At 46.8% G+C, this 19985-nt stretch overlaps 1 protein-coding gene across 7 annotated transcripts in view; it reads left to right on the top strand.

Moving 5' to 3' along the window:
* Window positions 1-19985, top strand: part of TDRD3 (tudor domain containing 3) — a 443000-nt gene that overhangs the window by 87066 nt on the left and 335949 nt on the right. For 6 of the 7 annotated variants that reach the window (XR_012159206.2, XM_073346158.2, XM_073346164.2 and 3 more), the window contains exon 2: window positions 2341-2425. The exons of the other annotated variant lie outside the window; for it this stretch is intronic. Coding sequence is in view for 5 of the 6 variants with exons in the window: in XM_073346158.2 (XP_073202259.1) it covers window positions 2341-2425 (85 nt within the window). In the remaining variant the exon portion in view is untranslated. The remainder of the gene's footprint in view (window positions 1-2340; window positions 2426-19985) is intronic. 7 annotated transcript variants of the gene reach the window in all.

The raw sequence follows: 19985 nt of genomic DNA on the forward strand, positions 1-19985 counted from the left end.
GACGATATGTACCCAGAACCACCTGCGACAATGTTTTAGCCCCATCAGGCATTGGGATCTCAACCCAGAATTGCAATGGGCAGCGGAGACTGCGGGAACTGTGGGATAGCTACCCACAGTGCAACGCTTCGGAAGTCGACTCTAGCCTCGGTACTGTGGAAGCACTCCGCCGAGTTAATGCACTTAATGCACTTAGAACATTTTCTGTGGGGAGACACACACTCGAATATATAAAACTGATTTCTAAAAAAACGACTTCTATAAATTCGACCTTATTCCATAGTGTAGACATACCCGGTGTCTTTCTGGGGGAGGGGAGGGGAAATATTCTGGTTTAGTGAGTGAGTTCAGTTGACACCTGGGTTAAGTGATCAGTACCTCAAGTCTTATGATCCACTTTGTAATCCTCATTTTAGGGTGAGACATTCAGTGGTAGAGCAAAGAATCCCTTTTCAGTAACAGTTATCAGAAGTGTACTACTTGATGCAGGGGAATAATGTATGCTGCTTAGGAAAATTTCAGGTTCTAGTGCGTAATTTTTTTAGTTATTCAATAGAGAGAGGGTTTCTCTTACTAGGAAACAGTTGAGCCACTATCTGGAAAGCACTGCTTCTAAGCAAGCAACTTTTTCTGTTTTCATCTGGTAGCAACTGGTAGACTATATACTTCTGCATTGGTTCCCAAAATTTATTTGTGTGTGTGTGTGTGTGTGTGTGTGTGTGTGTAAATTATACGGTATAAAACGACTGACAGAATTATAACTGGTAGAGTTAAAACTGAATTTAGTATTCACTGTCCTGACGTTTGAGGAAACATACAATCATCCTTAATGTTGCAAAAAGATTTTTCTTTTGGATAACTGCATTCGTAGTCTAAGAAGATCCACCAAAAATTAGACACATAATATTTTTACCCTGTTGACTGCTGTATGTTTCTGTTAGCTTCCCTCTCCTATTTTCTTTCATTTTGCCTCATTAAGAAGATAGTTTTCACAAATCTTGAGTTTGTTCTAATTCTTCTTTTAGTTATGAAAGCTGATCAAAAAACAGCCAGGGGGTGAACTTCGTAGAAGTTTTTTGCAGATATGAAAGTATTTTTCATTCTGTTGTCATAAGGTTTTTTTTTTTTTTGGGTGCAACTTTCTAAGGAGTTTTTGTACAATTTTTTGTTGAAATTGGAAATTCCAAAACTGAATCGTGATAAAACTGATCAATCAAAATTGGCAATACAAAATTAATTGTGTGTGTAGCACAAAAATGAGAATATTGCAGAACAGCTGCCATTTTTAATTTAAAATTTCTGTTAATTCGAAGAAAACATTTTTTTTATAAAATCTCTTTTAGGAAAGCTAAAAAGTTGTCATATTTTTCATTAGAAAAATTTTGTCCAACTTGAATAGTTGTCAGTTAACATCTTTGGGAAAAGCACTTTATCTTCTCCAGTAACTGAACTTAGCTGACCACTGTGTTCTACTAAACCTGGGCGTAGGCTGTCACTTGTTTGTGTGGATCGTGTCATCTTTGTTTAACATTTACAGAAAAAATAGTCTCTGCCTTGTAACAATCTTGGGGTTCATTAAATAACAAACCAGTGAATGACAAAGCAATAAAACTTTAATAAAACAAACTGGAGAGCTTCTGTAGTGAGCTGCTCCACACACAGCCATGTGGTGTTTCCAACAACTGCTTCCAGGGCATATGTCCACACCCACAACACTGTCCCTATGAGGGAGTGTCTCCAAATCACAATCTTTCATAAATATATCTTTGCATGCCTGTAAGAACTTATTAACTAGTGTCTCGATCATTCACTTGGATCTGTTCAGATAGTGTTGCTGTAGATTTCAGTGGGATGCTACAGGTGCAAGGATCAGCTTATTTTTCTGCCTGGGTCTGAATGCCTAAGTTATGATGAGGGAAGGAGATAAGACCGTGGATAGGTAGATGAGGGCCATGGTGCAGTAATTTATACGATAAATTGGGAAATTAGTGTATGCATCTAGGAGTTCACATAAAGATAATTAGTAGTTTTATATATAAATCTTTAAGAGAAGGAGAAAAAGGAAGTAGGAATGGCAGAAATGATCAATAAGGGAACCGCCCACATAGAGGCAGTGTGAAGGAACTCCTCAACTGAAGGAATCCTTTCATCTGTCAGTTGTTTTCTAAACTGCATTGTAAGAATACAGAAAATACAGAGTATTACATATATTCCTACTGAATAAGCCTGAAGTCCTGCCATTGTGGTTACTTAAGGAATCTAAAAGGAGGATTAACTAATAGCTTAGTCTAAAATGTGTTTCAAATACCTTCCTAAAATAAGTTCATTTTGTTTTAACAGGTATCTTTCAGATGAAGGAATTGAAGCTTGCACAAATTCTTCTGACAAAGTCAATATAAGTGACGTTATCCTGATTGCCCTTAATGTAGGTTACGGTTGTGAAATTTTTGGAAAAATCTTATCAGATTGTTCAGTCTCTACATGTTGCACATAATACACAATGTTTTTATTTCCATGTGTTGTTAAATTTAGTATATCTGAATTAGATCTCAGAAGTGCCATCTTTGCCAGGCAGTGATTTTCTTAAAAACTTCAAGCTAAAGGAAATTTTTTAAAGCATATTTCGTCATAGAAAAATATGTAGTGTTTCTTTTTTAGCTGGATGTTCATTTATTAAAAAACAAACATCAACACCCAAAATACATTACATTTTATGAATGCATACAGTCATGTAAATATAAATACAAATATTAACTGTTGTGGTAATTAAGGTATTTCCTTGGGCACTTACGGTAGCTCAGGCTTGAGATCCAACATGCCTTAAAAGTGATATGATGTAGAAATTAGACTCTTATCTATTTATGTATTTACAAAGATACAACTTGGAAGCAAAAAGTGTACTGTTGCAGGTGCTTTGTGTGTTGGCCCTGCAATAAAAACTAGTTAGCAAATATTATGCCCATGTCTGTTTTGACAGCCCTAATCATTCCAAGTTAGTTAAATGAAAAAGGCCACAATTGAATTGAATGCTTTAAATTTTGGGGGAATAGTTAATAGCATCCTTTGTTAAGGATACTGCTTTATGATATAAATATATTCAAAAAACCTTGCGGTGCTTGAAACTCTTTTACACATACTGTTCTTGTATTACAACTTTTGTAACTCTGTGCTTGTAACTTTTATGCATATTGTTCTTGTATTGCATTCCATCCATGGACTGTATAAAGAAAGAAAGGCATACCTGAAGATGCTTTATAGAAAACAGTATAAATACAACATAATTATGGCACTAAATAAATGTGCATTTACTGAACTAATCTGGATCAATAGTCTATCTATTCCTGTCAGCATGTGGATAAAGAAATATAAATGCTGTATAAATAACTCAGCCACATCTTACTCATTTATCTTTTTAGAAGATGAGAAAAGTAGATATGAAATGTTTAGAAAAGTTGTTCAGAAGTCAAATTAATTGCCTCCTCAATAATCATGATGGAGATGATAATCTGGTTTCCCCCCAGGTTATAAATAACTCTTCAAAGAATAGAGATCTTCTAGCTAGGGAAAGAGGCCTGTCAATGTGTCTTAAGTTAGCATTGGTCAAGAAACTTAGGGCCTTACTTGGAATGTGACGTTTCAGAGTAGCAGCCGTGTTAGTGTGTATTGGCAAAAAGAACAGGAGTACTTGTGGCACCTTAGACACTAACAAATTTATTTGAGCTTAAGCTTTCGTGGGCTACAGCCCACTTCATGGGATGCATGCAGTGGAAAATACAGTAGGATGATGTTATACACACAGAGAACATGAAACAATGGGAGTTGCTGTGCACACTATAACGAGAGTGATCAGTTAAGGTGAGCTATTACCAGCAGGAGAGAAAAAAAACAACCTTTTGTAGTGATAATCAAGATGGGCCATTTCCAGCAGTTGACGAGAACGTGTGAGGAACAGTAGCGGGGAAAAATAAACATGGGGAAATAGTTTTACTTTGTGTAATGACACATCCACTCCCAGTCTTTATTCAAGCCGAATTTAATGGTGTCCAGTTTGCAAACTAATTCCAATTCAGCAGTCTCTCGTTGGAGTTGGTTTTTGAAGTTTTTTTTGTTGTAATATTGCGACTTTTAGGTCTGTAATCGAGTGACCAGAGAGATTGAGGTGTTCTCCGACTGGTTTTTGAAGGTTATAATTCTTGACGTCTGATTTGTGTCCATTTATTCTTTTACATGGAGACTGTCTGGTTTGGCCAATGTACATGGCAGAGGGGCATTGCTGGCACATGATGGCATATATCACATTGGTAGATGTGCAAGTGAACGAGCCTCTGATGGTGTGGCTGATGTGATTAGGCCCTGTGATGGTGTCCCCTGAATAGATATGTGGACACGGTTGGCAACGGGTTTTGTTGCAAGGATAGGTTTTTCTTCGAGTGCTGGAATCTATATAGATTCCAATTAGGTGTGTGCGCGCTGCGTGCATGATCATCGGAAGATTTTTACCCCAGCAACACTCGGTGGGTTGGGTGAGGCGCCCCCTGGAGTGGCGCCTTCATGGCGCTGGATATATGCCCAAGCTGACCCATCGCCCCCTCAGTTCCTTCTTACCGCCCGTGACGGTCGTTGGAACTGTGGAGCGCAGCGTAGCTGATCTCCACTCTCCCTAGCTTTCTCTCTAATTACCTGTTAATAGTTGTAATTCATTGTTAATAGTTGTTTATAGTTGTTAGTAGTTTGTTAATAGTTAGTGTAGTTAGATTAGTGTACTTAGTAGGGTGGAGCAGGGTCTTCTCCCCTCCCCCTCGTCCCGGTACTGGGGCCCCTGCCGGGGTCTCCAGGCTTCAAACCCTGCTCGGCTTGCCTGAAGCCGATGCCAATGGGAGACCCCCACGACTCTTGCCTAAGGTGTCTGAGGGAATCCCACCAAGCGGACAAGTGCCGCATTTGCAAAGCCTTGAAGCCGAGGACCAAAAAGGAGTGGAACTTTAGACTCAAGCAGCTCCTTATGGAGGTGGCACTTAGCCCGGTCCCTTCCTCCATGCACTGGGACTCGGCGTCGTCTTCAGTGTGGTGTGCCCCTGCGGCACCAACTGGTCCAGCACCGCGTTCAGACTCTGCTAACGACTCGCGGTGTCAGGCCCCCCCGGCACCTCCACCACCACGTCACCAGTCCCTGTCTCCGGGCCAGAAGAATAAACAGCCCAAGCAGGTGCCGACTGCTTCTTCTTTGTTGGTTCGACAGCCACTGACGCTTCCTGCAGCCGGAGCTGTGTCCATTGCTGGAGCGCACAGGACAAGTAACAGCTCCTGCACCATCGACTCCGGTGCTGCAAGGGCCGTCGAGTCTGGTGCATGTTAGCTCCCCGGTGCACACAGCCATCGAGCTAAGGCTTCACTCCATGCTGGAGACCTTCTCTACAACGCGGGATTCGATCACGCTCACAGAGCCGACTCCCCTGCAGCCAATGGCACCTCCGGTGCGGGTGTTGTGGTTGAAGGGAAAACCGTCCCTGATATGACCGCTGTCGCCGAGTGAAGCAGGGCAGCACTGGTCCCAGTCCCGATCTTGGTCCCAGCACCTTTCACGGCATCGCTCGCAGTCCTGGCACCAATCCCATTTTCGGCGCTGGTTGTACTTGCAACGCTGCTCCAGCTCGCGAAGATCCGAATCACGGGTACAGCCGGTACCGACTGGACTGTCAGCACCGCTCCCGGTACTGGTCAGAGCAGCGCTCGACCCGGAGCTGATCCCGGTGCTGGTCTCATCGAAGGTCACTGTCGAGATCCAGATCAGGCTCCTGGTACCGATACGACCACAGGCACCGATCAACATCTCGGTACCGTTCTACATCTCGCCACCGGTCCCCGGCACCACGGCACCGTACAGCACCAGGGGACTCTGCGCCGACACGTGTCACCTCCTTTGCTGTCTCGCTCCGCCTCCACATCGTCACGCTCACAAGGTGGCCACCATGCCCAGGACCAGGGTGAGGATGGTGCAGGACAGTGGCTGGATGAAGGCCAGGATCCGGGCCAAGGAACTCCACAGTGGTCTTTTTGGGCCCCCCGGGCATACCATCAGGACCAAGGGGTTCCTTCGGGGGCTTCCCGTTCTGCCCCTTTGGAGCCCCGAGTACCAGAGGTCACTGTGTCTCGCCCTCCCTAGGGGGTTCTGAGGGGACTGCTCCAGCACCAACACAGGCCCACACCCCTCGCTTGGTGGACCTTGGGCAACAAGTTCTTCCACATGAGGACCCCACACAGGATCCCTTAGTCCCGGGGGTATCTTCCTTGTCCTCGCCTGATGAGGCAGTGGCAGGGACTACGGGTTCGAGCCCTCCTCCTATGGACCTCCGCGCCCGCCAGGAGCTGCTCTGCATGGTGGCACGCAATATGAACCTCCAGGTAGAGGAGGTGATGGAGGTAGAGGACCCGGTGGTCGACATTCTGTCCATGGAGGCACCGTCCAGGGTGACCCTCCCAGTCATATGGACAAAAAGGCCAATGCCAAGACAATCTGGCAATTGCCAGCCTCTATTCTGCCTACTGCCAAGGGAGTGGAAAGGAAGTACTTTGTCCCCTCTACACGCACCCCCAACCTTGTTCCCTTGTCGTGGCTTCAGTCAACAAGAAGCAGTGGCACGGTCAGCAGGCCCCGGTGCCCAAATCAAAGGATGCTAGACGCCTAGAGTTGTTTGAGCGCAAGGTGAACTTGGCTGGAGGCTTGCAGCTCAGGGTGGCCAACCAGCAGGCACTCCTGAGCAGATACGCTTACAATTTGTGGCACTCTATGGAGAAATTCAAAGAGTTGGTTCCACAGGAGTCCAGAGAGGAATTTGGGGCTCTAGTGGAGGAGGGTAAGAAGGTGGCCAGAACCTCCCTGCAAGCCTCTCTTGATGCAGCAGACTTGGCGGCTAGGACCCTGACCTCAGGCTAAGCCATGCACCGCATCTTGTGGCTGCAGGTCTCTGGCTTACCACCAGAGTTACAGCAGACCCTCCAGGACCTACCTTTTGATGGCCAGGGCCTATTCTCAGACAAAACAGACTCAAGGCTGCAGGGTCTGAAGGACTCGAGAACTATTATGCCCTCACTGGGATGCATACCCGAGTAACACAGAGAAGGCCCTTCAGACTGCAGCCTACCCTCCCCCTCGGCCAAGACAGGACTTCTTTAGAAGACGCGGCCGAGGTGGTAGAAGAAGACAGACTGGCCACCAAGCCAGCCAAGGCCAGGGCCCTCCCAAGCCATCGCCTGGGCCTAAGCAGAACTTTTGAAGGTGCGCCCGAGGATGGAGCATCAGTCTCCATTCAGGATCCTTCCCCGCCTTTCCAGGATTGTCTCTCCCATTTCTTCCGTGCGTGGTCTCACATAACATCAGATGGTTGGGTCCTTCGCATGGTGGAAAGGGGTTACTCCCTTCAATTTGCTTCCCCCCCCCACCCCATCCCTCTTCAGGGACCCTTCTCACAAGCACCTCCTTCTACAGGAGGTCCAATCACTCTTAGCTGTGGAGGCGATAGAGGAGGTTCCAAGAGAGTCAAGGGGCAGGGGTTTTTACTCCTGCTACTTCCTAATCCCCAAGACCAAGGGCGGGCTTCAGCCCATCCTGGACCTACGGGGACTCAACAAATACATGGTTAAGTTCAAGTTCCACATGGTCTCTCTCGGGATCATTATTCCTTCCTTTGATCCTGGAGACTCGACATGAAGGACGCGTACTTCCACATTGCAATCTACTCAGCGCACAGACGCTTCCTTAGCTTTGTGGTCAATCAACAGCACTTTCAATTCACCGTCCTTCCTTTTGGCCTATCTGTGACCTCCAGGGTGTTTACTAAGTGCATGGCTGTTGAGGCTGCCTCCCTTCGTTGACAACGGATCCAACTGTTCCCATACCTCGACAACTGGCTTATTTGGGGCTGCTCCAGGGATCAGATGCAGTCTCATGTCCAGCTCACCATGAACATGTTCAATCGATTGGGCCTCCTGCTCAATGTCGCAAAATCTACTCTGGTACCAACCCAGAGGATAGAATTCATCGGAGCAGTCTTAGACTCAGGCCTAGCCTGAGCACTTCTGCCGGAAATACGCTTCCAATCCCTGGTGAACATCATCCGCAGCCTGCAAAACTTCCCAACCTCGACCGTGAAAACATGCCTATGCCTCCTGGGACATATGGCCTCTTGCACATATGTGACCATGCACGCCAGGCTATCAACAGTATACCGCACAGGTCGGCACAGCTTGAGCACGGTGGTTACTGTACTGCCATGGATATTGGCCTCTCTAGACTGGTGGCTGGACCCCAAATCAGTGTGCGAAGGGGTGCCATTTCACGCCCTGCAGCTCTCTGTGTCCCTAATCACGGATGCATCATCCCTGGGATGGGGAGCCCATCTCGGGGTCCTCCGTACACAGGAGCTATGGGTGGCAGGAGAGTTATCCCTGTACATCAACGTACGGGAACTCGGAGCTATGCGCCTGGCGTGTCAGGCATTCCTGGAGCTCATTCAAGGCCGTTGTGTTGTAGTCCTCACAGACAATACAACGGTCATGTTTTACATCAACAAGCAAGGGGGAGCCCGGTCACCCCCCCTCTGTCAGGAGGCCACTCATCTGTGGGAATTCTGTATGGTCCACTCGATCCATCCGGTGGTGTCCTTTCTCCCTGGAGTCCAGAACACCTTAGGGGGCCACCTCAGCAGATCATTTCAGACTCACGAGTGGTCGGTTTGCCCGGACGTCATCCACTCTGTCTTCCTGAAGTGGGGCTTTCCCCTGATATACCTATTTGCCTCTCACGAGAATCAGAAATGCAAGTGTTCTGCTCTCTACGAGGACACTCTCCGGGTTCCCTGTCCGACACCTTCCTCATACAGTGGAAGGATCACCTGTGCTATGCCTTCCCTCCATTCCTGCAAGTCCACAGGGTCCTGTTCAAGCTGCGCAGGGACAGAGCCCATCTGATTTTAGTTGCCCCGGCATGGCCCAGGCAGCACTGGTATACCACTCTCCTAGAGCTGTCGGTGGACACTCCCGTTCCACTCCTGCTGTAACCAGACCTGATCACTCAGGACCATGGAAGACTGTCATCCCGACCTGCAATCTCTCCTCCTCACAGCGTGGATGCTGCATGGCTAATTCAATCTGAGCTGTGCTGCTCTTGCTTGGTACAGCAGGTCCTTTTGGGTAGCAGGAAGCCCTCTACCAGGTCCGCGTACATAGCCAATGGAAGCGTTTTTCCTGCTGGTGCGCTCAGAGTCATATGGCCCCCCTACAGGCATCAGTACCTATCATCTTGGAAGATCTCCTGTCCTTAAAACAGCAGGGCTTGGCAATATCATCTGTCAGACTGCACCTGGCAGCTATTTCGGCTTTCCACCCAGGCGAAAAAGGGCGTTCGGTCTTCTCCAATCCCATAGTCAGCAGATTTCTCAGGTTGGAGCGCCTGTTCGCATAAATTCGACAACCGGTCCCTATGTGGGATCTTAACCTGGTCCTCCCCAAACTAATGGCTGCCCTGTTTGAGCTGATGGCCACCTGCTCGCTCCTGTACCTTTCGTGGAAGACAGCCTTCCTCGTAGCTATCGCTTCGGCGAGGCATGTCTCTGAGCTCAGGGCCACTGTATACGGTGTTCCATAAGGACAAGGTACAGCTGCGACCCCACCCGGCCTTCTCCCTAAGGTGGTGTCTGCCTCCCATCTCAACCAGGACATCTTCCTCCCCGTCTTCTACCCGAAGCAGCACGCCTCTCAACGAGAACAACAGCTGCACTCCCTGGACGTTTGCAGGGCCCTCGCCTTCTACATCAAGCGAACAAAACCTTTCAGGAAAACGCAGCTGTTTGTTGCTGTGGCAGATCAGATGAGGAGCCTTCTGGTCCCCTCCTGGATCACATCATACATCCGTGTGTGCTATGACTTGGCTGGTGTCCCAACTACGCACCTTACCGCCCACTCCACGTGGGCTCAGGCTTCATCTTCTGCTTTCCTGGCACACGTACCCAAAGAGGAGATATGTAGGGGAGCGACTTGGTCATCGGTGCATACCTTCACTGCCCATTATGTGATAATTCAGCAGTCCAGGGGTGATGCTGCATTTGGTTCAGTGGTCCTTCACTCCGCGACATCTCTCTCCGACCCCACCTCCTAGGTAAAGCTTGGGAGTCACCTAATTGGAATAGATATGAGCAAGACCTCTAAGAACAAAAGACGGTTACTCACCTTTGTAACTATTGTTCTTTGAGATGTGTTGCTCATATCCATTCCAAACTTGTCCTCCTTCCCCTCTGTCGGAGTAGCCGGCAAGAAGGAACTGAGGGGGCGCTGGGTCGGCTGGGGCGTATATCCGGCGCCATGAAGACGCCACTCCATGGGGCGCCTCAGCTGACCCACCAAGTCTTGTTGGGGTAAAAATCTTACGACGATCATGCACACGGCGCGCATACGCCTAATTGGAATGGATATGAGCAACACATCTCGAAGAAAAACAGTTACAAAGGTGAGTAACTGTCTTTTCCTGGGTTATTACTTTTGTTTTGTGGTGTGTGGTTGCTGGTGAGTATTTGGTTCAGGTTGTGGGGCTGTCTGTAAGCAAGGACTGGCCTGTCTCCCAAGATCTGTGAGAGTGATGGGTTGTCCTTCAGGATAGGTTGTAGATCCTTGATGATGCGTTGGAGAGGTTTTAGTTGGAGACTGAAGATGATGGCTAGTGGTGTTCTGTTACTTTCTTTGTTGGTCCTGTCCTGTCGTAGGTGACTTCTGGGTACTCTTCTGGCTCTTTCAGTCTGTTTCTTCACTTCAGCAGTGTGATATATGTCATCATGTGCAAGCAATGCCCCTCTGCTATGTACATTGGCCAAACCGGACAGTCTCCGTGTAAAAGAATAAATGGACACAAATCAGACGTCAAGAATTATAACCTTCAAAAACCAGTCGGAGAACACCTCAATCTCTCTGGTCACTCGATTACAGAGTTAAAAGTCGCAATATTACAACAAAAAAAACTTCAAAAACAGTCTCCAACGAGAGACTGCTGAATTGGAATTAGTTTGCAAACTGGACACCATTAAATTCGGCTTGAATAAAGACTGGGAGTGGATGTGTCATTACACAAAGTAAAACTATTTCCCCACGTTTATTTTTCCCCGCTACTGTTCCTCACACGTTCTCGTCAACTGCTGGAAATGGCCCATCTTGATTATCACTACAAAAGGTTGTTTTTTTTCTCTCCTGCTGTTAATAGCTCACCTTAACTGATCACTCTCATTATAGTGTGCACAGCAACACCCATTGTTTCATGTTCTCTGTGTATATAAAATCGTCCTACTGTGTTTTCCATTGCATGCATCCCATGAAGTGGGCTGTAGCACACGAAAGCTTATGCTCAAATAAATTTGTTAGTGTCTAAGGTGCCACAAGTACTCCTGTTCTTTTCTTGGAATGTGAGAGACTCTGTCCCCAGGCTGAGCAGGGACTTGAATTTAGATCTCCTATATCACAGATGAGGGCCCTAACTGCCAGGCTGTAGTCGGTCTCTCAGTCTCTGCTGCTGCTGTTACGCTTCGTATAAATAAATGTTCATTGAGTGAGGGAGAGGCTGAGGCCTTTTCTACACTACAGAGTTTTGTCTATCTAAGTTATGGTAATGATCAAAAAAGGTATAATTACATTGCTTGTGCATGTTCACACAACGCTCATTCTGTCAGCAGAGTGGGTCCACAGTTGATGCTCTAGCTCTGACAGAGAGACCAGTGCACTATGGGTAGCTATCCCACTGTGCTACTCGCCATCTTCTGCAGGTAGGAGTTGTGGGAGGGTGGAATGGATCACAGTGCATCATTGGTGCAGGCTCAGCATCCCTTGATCAGTTTTTTTTTCTGTCCCATCATTCCATGAGTGTCCAACTCCATTTTGCGACATTTTTCAGCGGCCCCTGTTTACTGTACACCCACCATCTCTGTCTGAAAGGATGGATCCTGCATTGTTTTCTACTGTTATGGTCACTGTTATGAACACATTGCGGCTGGTCATGCAGTATATCATGAACAGCCAATCTGAACAGGAATCAGAGGTACTTCACCTGCTCTGTACCATGGAAAGATACAACACCAGATTACTTTTTGGCATTCACGGAACAGCTGCACATAGTGGACCATCGCTTTTGAGCTTGGGAAACGAGCACTGAGTGGTGGGATCACATTGTTATGCAGTCCTGGGATGACGAGCTGTGACCGCAGAATTTTCAGATGCGGAACGCCACCTCCCTGGAACTGTGTGGAGCTCACCTGAGCCCTGCACCGGAAGAACACAAAAATGAGAGCTACCCTCTTGGTGGAGAAGAGCATGGCGATTGCCACGTGGAAGCTGGCAACTCCAGACTGCTACAGGTTGGTCATGGATCACCTTGGGTCGAGAGGTCCACCATTGGGGCTGAGTTAACGCAACTGTGCAGAGCCATTAATTGTATCCTGCTACAAAGGATTATGACTCTTGGCAATGTGCATGAAATAGTGGATGGCTTTGCAGCAATGGGATTCCCTAACTGCAGCGGTGTGATAGATGGTGCACGCATGCCAATTTTGGCCCTAGACCATCTTGCAACAGAGATCATCAATAGAAAGGGGTATTTCTGGATGGTATTGCAGGAGCTTGTGGATCGTCGTGGCTGTTTCACTGATATCAATGCAGGATGGTCATGGAAGGTGCATGACACACACATCTTCAGGAATACTGGCCTGTACAGAAAGCTGTAAGCAGGGACTTTCTTTCCAGACCAGAAGATACCAGTGGAAGATGTTGAAATGCCCATAGTGATCCTCGGAAACATAGCATACCCTTCCTTCCATGGCCCATGAAGCCTTACACGTGAAACCTTGAGAGCAGCAAGGAGTGCTTCAGCAATAGGCCGAGCAGGTGTAGATGACCACTGAATATGTCTTTGGCAGATTAAAAACACGCTGGCGCTGATTTATAGCATGTTAGACCTAAATGAAGAATATAGTCCCATGGTCATAGCAGCCTGTTTGTGCTCTCCATAATATTTGTGAGGCTAAGGGTGAAAAGTTTACCCTGGAATGGAGTTGGATGCGGATTGCCTGGTGGCTGATTTTGAGCAGTTAGATACCAGGGCTATTAGAGGGGCACAATGGGGAGGTTATTTGAATCAGGGAGGCTTTGAGGCACCATTTTGACAATAAGATCCAGTTATGTGCCATTCTATACAGCACTATGCCATGCTTTGTTAACTTGCCACCGTGCATGAAAACTTTGATGATTACTGACCATGATTTGTACTCAGGAAATGATCAAATTGCTATGGTGTATTAATTCCATCAGCATCCATCATGTGTAGGAGACACACAGAGATTGGCCAGTACCTCCAGGAAAGTTTCCTAGAGAGCTCTCTGGAGGATTCCCGTGAAATCTCAGTGTGCATTAACACACTGTTCCATTGCACTGCTTAGCTGCACAGGGGGAATGTGAAGCACACACCAATACAGCTAGTCTTGTACATTTCTATGCCTTCACGCACTTCTATAATTTAAAAAGCAAAGGGCAGCTATACCTCATGTAACCGAACAGCAACAGCTCAAAAAGGTCACTTACCAGAGCTTTCCTCTCTTGCATCATGCGCCCCAGAGACAGACTGCTGGGACTGGCTAGGCCTCTTTAGAGTGGAAAGGAGGTTCTGACTCGCTGCGCTACCAGATGACCCTGCCGTATGCTCTGCATTGTCTTGCAGCTCGATCTTCTCGTCCACAACTTTGTCCTCGGGGTTATCTGCTGCCTCCAGCCCTGCCAGAATATCCAGGGGGTTCTTGATGGTGGAGGTGAGGTCACTGCGGAGGATGGCATCCAGCTCCTTATAGAAACGGCAGGTCTTCAACGCAGCACCAGAGTGACGGTTACACACTCTTGCCTTCTGGTGCGCCTGCTTCAGGTCCTTGATCTTTACATGGCACTGATGTGTGTCCCATTTGTAGCCCTTCTCCAACATGCCACGAGAAGTTTGATTGTAGGTATCAAAGTCCCTATGGCTGGAGCGGAGCTGGGACTACACAGGCTCTTCTTCCCTCAGCGCCAGCAGATCCAGCAAGTCAGGTGTGCTCCAAGCAGGAATGCGTTCAGTGCCTGGAGCCAATATAGTCAATTGAGAAGATGTGATATGAGCTCTCCACACTGAGCAAACAGGAAGTTGAATTTCAAAAATTCCTGGGCCTTTAAAGGAAGAGGGAAGAAGCCTGTGTACCTGGGTGCAGGGCAGCTGAGTTTGAACCGCTGAGTGATCAGGGTGGGCATTGTGGGATACCTCCCGGAGGCTATTTGCAGCAATATAACTAAGCGCAGTGTCTACACTGACACTTTATCAGTGTAACTTTGCTGAAAAAAGTTCTCTCGTCAAGGTGGTTTTAGTTTGTTGGAAAAACAGGAGAGTTTTGTTGGAGGAAGGAATGTTGTAGGGTGAACACCTCCACTGTTTTGTTGATGAAACCTGACTTTTGTCGACTAAACTGTGTAGTGTAGACAAGGGCTGACTCTCTAGCCAGAGATTGGGGTGTTCAGGTGGAAGGTGGGAGACACAGATTCAAGCCCTTGCTCGAACTAAATATGTATTTATACAAAGTTGAACAGCTTCAGCAGGAGAGAATGAGAGAGACTTATCACTGAGACAGTGGTTCCCAAACTTTTTCATGCATGACTTCCTTTGGGTTCATTTGCGTTAACATAACCCCTAGGAGCAGTGGTGCCAATTCAGATATTTGGTGGTGGGGAGGGGGGCGGGGGAGCAAGGGATTTTTCATCCCTGTTCGCTCCTTCACTGTCGCACTGTCCTGTTCTCACCACCTCCTGGGGTCCTCATGAGAGAGTTGCCATCATGGGCAGGAGCACACGGGCTGGGCACCCCCGACCCCAGCTGCAGTAGCAGCACAGGTTCCCCATCCCTCCCCGTGCTGCAGCTTCCCGCCAAACTGGGGCGGGGGTTATTGCAGCACTGCTGGCCCATGGATTCTGCTGCCAGCAGCAGGGAACAGCCTCTCCACAGTCAGCTCTGTGTGTCTTTCTTCCCCGCTTGGGACAGAACCATGAATAGTCTTCTGCCTCTCCCCATCCTTAAATGGAGCTCCTGGCCCCTGCCTACCCCTTTTCTCTTTACTTTTCTCTGGTGGCTGGAGGAGCTGCTGCTGGGTTCCAGCAGAATGGCCTGGCAGGTGGAGTGGGATCTGGGTGCTGGCTATGCACCCTTCAGAGCCTCTGCCTTCCCCATCTTTTTACCCTTCCTCCTTCAAACCCCTATGGTTTGAAGTCTCATAATCCCCTTGATATCCTTTCATGACGCCCATGGGATATCTGTTCATAGTTTGGGAAACACTGGCCTATATATAGGTTGGTGGTAAGACCCTCACCTGGAATATGGGAGAGCCACGTTCAAGCCACTGCTCTGAATCAGGCAGAGCAGGGAATTGAACCTGGATTTCCCACATCCTGAGTGAGGGCCCCTAACCACTAAAAAAAAGGCTGTTTGTGGGATGGATGTCTGTCTCCTGGTTTTTCATTGAAAGATCTCTGTTTCATCCTGATGCGGAACAGGGAACTTTTTGGAATCTCATAACTTTATATGGGATGGGAAAACTGTTTTGCACCCAGCAATAGTTTCATTGTTCATTAGTCATCTATATCTATATTCTTCCAAAATATCAAAATACTAGTGAGGGAGAGGTCTCACCTGTCCTTTGCTTACGTTAGTGATTGGAATTTTTGAGTCATCCATATCTAACTATCTAAAATCCAGTGTGAAATTCTTCCTAGTCTGTACAAGCATTTCCATTGTACCATTTTTATGTAGAACCCAGAGAAAATAAAAGAAGATACTCAAACCCTCATGTTTTGTGGTTTCCCACAAAATCAACAGAGAAAAAGACAAAAATTTCGTGTCTGAATTTGTAAAGATGTTTATCGCAGATCCTAGTTTTGTGTGCCTCAGTAGAGATTCCCTATTTATTGCATCAGGAAGGAAAGCTTTAAAGCATACATCCCTTTGCTCCTTTTAATTTTTGTGTGTGTTTTAGTCCTAATACCTTTTAACATTTTGATAACTAAACTTTAACTCTGCCATTTAGCCTAAAGCCCTGGGCTGTCATTGAGTAGACTTGTGAGTTGCGTTGAGCAGAGGGTTGTGAAAAAAGCAGAAAAAAATCTATAAAGAAAAGAAATTACCAAGGAAAATTTAATAAACACTATGCAGCACTTAATACTTTGCATTCTAAGGGCTTGAAGTGCTTTACAAGGGATTGTAAGAATTAATGTAAAAATATGGCATACAGGAGACAGTTAAATGATTTGCCGAAGACCACACTGAAAAAGATTCTTTTGTAGAGCAGAGTCATGCATGTTGGTTGGCTCAGTTTAATGGATGTGGATATGAAGAGAGTCAACTGTATGTCTCTCCTAGGTTCATGCTAAGGCTAAGATTTGATCTCCTGTACAGGGCTGCATATCTTAAAAAAGTAAAATCTGATTTAGAGCGTGCACATGTAAACTCTTCATTCCAAAATACATGGCAAGGTGTCAGCACAAATCTGAGAATATGCTCATAGATTCGGAGATTCTAAGGCCAGAAGGGATCAATGTGATCATCTTGTCTGACCTCCTGCATAACACGGACCATAGAACTCTCCTGAATTAATTTCTGTTTGAACTAGAGAATCTCTTTTTTTAGAAAAGCATCCAATCTTGATTTAACAATGTCCAGTGATGGAGAATCCACCACAACCCTTGATAAGTTGTTCCAAGTTGCACCAAACCTAAATATTTTCCCTTTAAGTCATGTCGGAGTGTTTTCAATATTTAGGAGCTGTGATAGCCCCACAACTTATTTTCCTTTGCCAAAGCAACGTTGATCCTGTAGTTCAGCTACTCCACTTGCACATTTGATTCATGGTTTGGACTTTCATTATTCTTAGGGAGACAAGATGGGTGAAGTAAAATCTTTTATTAGAACAACTTCTGTTGGTGGGAGAGAGAAGCTTTTGAGCTTAGGCAGAGCTGTTCTTCAAGACCTGAAAAAGAGCTATTCATAAGTTCGAAAGCTTGTTTCTCTCACCAACAACAGTTGGTCCAATAAAAGATATTCCCTCTTGTCTCTCTCAAATCCTGGGACTGAGAGGGCTGCAACAACACTGCATACGTGATTTTTAGGGAGCATTGAAAAACAGTGTTTATTCTCTCAGAAACAAAACACACCTGCATTCTTGGGTCTTTGATCATCGTTCTGACTTCCCACTACGTAGTATTTAAAAGATTCATAACTTAAAAAAAAATTCATGCAAATGAATACCCTGTTTCCATTAGTTATCTTTTTCTATAACTCGCTATCAATAGGCTGCTAGAAAAGTGGGTGCAGGAAAATCCTACTGTTTGATTTACTACTATCAAACAATACTTACTCTTCCAAATTGTGTCAGATTTTATGTCCTATAGTACCATGTTCAGGTAAAATGACTCCCAAGATAAACCACACACTTTAAGGCCCAGATTTTCAAAATATGCCATCTGCTTGTTTATGAACTTGTGTGCTCATTTGAGCATGCATAGATGGTTATGGAATTTACATGCCGGGGCATGTTTGGAAGAATTAATATTTAAAAATCAGAGTAATTGCCAGGTATTACCTTGCATTCATACCATGAAATTACATGCAGGAGCTAATACTGACGAGTTCCAGTGTACGTATATAGTGAGATTTATTTAAGTTTTACAGTCTATATAGAGTTGTCATATATTTTATGTGAGTAGCTGCAGCCTGCATTCATTGTAGACCCAAAATTCCCACTGAAGTCAGTTGAAATTTTGGGTACACGGGAATACAGATTCTTCTTTGAGTAATGGTGCCTGTCGGGATTCCAGTTTTGGATGTGCATGCGCCCCATGCACTGGAGCTGAAAAGTTTTTGTAGCAGTGTCTGTTGACCCACACATGCATCGTGTATCTCCTCGTGCTCCCAGGTGAAGTTATAATAGACCATGCAGGTTGACGCCTCTCCGGTTCCCTCTTTCCGTTGCATGGCTGGAGTTGGAACCCCTATTCCTCTGTGCTCTTAGTGATTATGCTAAGAGAGCCTTTCTTATAGTTAAAAAAACAACAAGGAGTATGGTAGCACCTTTAAGACTAACAGATTTGTTTGGGCATAAGCTTTCGTGGGTAAAAAACCCACTTCTTCACATGCATGTAGTTTCTTGTAGTTGTATATAGTTCTTCTTTCTTTTTTTTTTAGTATAGATAGTTTACATAGTTGTGATAGTTAGTTACTTATAGTTTTTCTTGGTCAGGGTTTGACTCTCTCCTCCTTCTGGGAACTGTGTCCTACAATCCAGGGTTCAAGAACTGTGTTTTGTGCCCTCACTCGTTCTCCATGAACAGTGAGCACCAACGCTATCTCTGCTGCCTCGGGGAAGCCCATATCACTGCTCAATGTGCCATCTGTAAGACTTTGCTGCTGTGGACCTGTGAAGCGTGACAACTTCGCCTCAGGAAGCACCTTAGGGAGGAGGCCATGAGGCTGCATGCACCCTTGCATCCAGGATCGTTGGAACTGATGGTGCAGTGTTCATCACCGGCAGTGAGCATGTCTCTCAGCACTTCCCATTCCTCAGATCCGGTGGCACCAGCAGTCCTCGACAAGCCCAGACATGAGAGCAGTGAGGGCTGCTTCTAAGTGCAGCGTTTCCTCCTAGAGCCATGCCAGGTTGGGTGGGATGTTGCCTGCCGGCACTGTTGCACTGGTGCCCAAACTTCCCTTCCTTTAGGGTAAGTTGAAGAGGAAAAGGGGTCTGACAGCACTGATTGGTGGCCCCAGTACCTGCCCAGTCTGTGCCGTTTCCTGTTCACACATCACCTGTTCTGCTGCTGCTTCTGCAACCTTCACTGCAGCTGGCTCCATGGACTCTCCCTGCATCTTCAGCTGCCTCCAAGGACGCTCCCCAGGTCCCTGGGCGATCTGGAGCCCCTTCTATCCATGGAAGAACTGGGGCTGCTCTACCCATCTTTGCTGCTGCTCTTTGGCCTGTCACTCACCCTTGCAGTCCCCACTCCAGTAGACGAGCCAGTACTGTTCCTGCCAGAGAGGGCCATGCCAACCGTGCACTGTGGTTCCCCTGCACCACTGGCTCCTCTGCTACCGGAGGCATCTTCGGACTCCGAGGGATTTTTGGAACAAGACCCAACCTTTTCCCCTGTATCCAGGTGCAACGCTGACTCTTGCTTCTGCCCGCCTTATCTTCCTGCTTGGCGATGCAGTACCAATACGTGACCCCAGGTCCATACTCTTTGGCTACACTGGCCACCCTGGGACCAATGCGACCCTTGGTATATGCCCTCTCAGGTCTCCTACCAGTCTACCCTGGCTCCTCTACCAATATGATCGGGGTCTGAGGAGAAGGTGGAGGTTGGGCCCGTGCTGCTGGTTCTGCGTTCCCTACAGCCATTTCCTCCTCTTTGGACAAATCTCATTCCTGCCTCCATGTCTCTCCATGGTGACAATAGGCAGTATCAGGACCTGTTACAAAGGGTGGCAGTGGATCTGGGCATCCTACTGGAGGAGGTTCAATACCAGCAGCACCATTTCCTTGACACCCTCCAGTCTCAGGGACCCTCAAGAGTGGCACTCCCATTAATGATGCCATACTCCAGCCTGTACAGCGGTGTGGATCTCCCTGGCTGCTTTTACTCCCACATCAAAACAAGCAGAACAGCATTATTTTATCCCAGGTAAGGGAGGCAGACTTTTTGTTTCCTTCCACCCCCCCCCCACCCCCAGCTCCCTGGTGGTGCACAGAGAGGGCATGCCAATATGCCTAGAAGTCCACTTCTCCCATCTGGGCAGTGAAATGGTAGACTTTTTTTGGTTGGGATGGTTTACTCCTTGGTGTAGCGTTGCAATTTTGCATCGCCAGCTATCAGGCTCTGCTAGCCAAATACAACTTCAA

The sequence above is a fragment of the Lepidochelys kempii genome, chromosome 1 (genome assembly GCF_965140285.1).
Source record: "Lepidochelys kempii isolate rLepKem1 chromosome 1, rLepKem1.hap1, whole genome shotgun sequence".
Classification (NCBI taxonomy): domain Eukaryota; kingdom Metazoa; phylum Chordata; order Testudines; family Cheloniidae; genus Lepidochelys; species Lepidochelys kempii.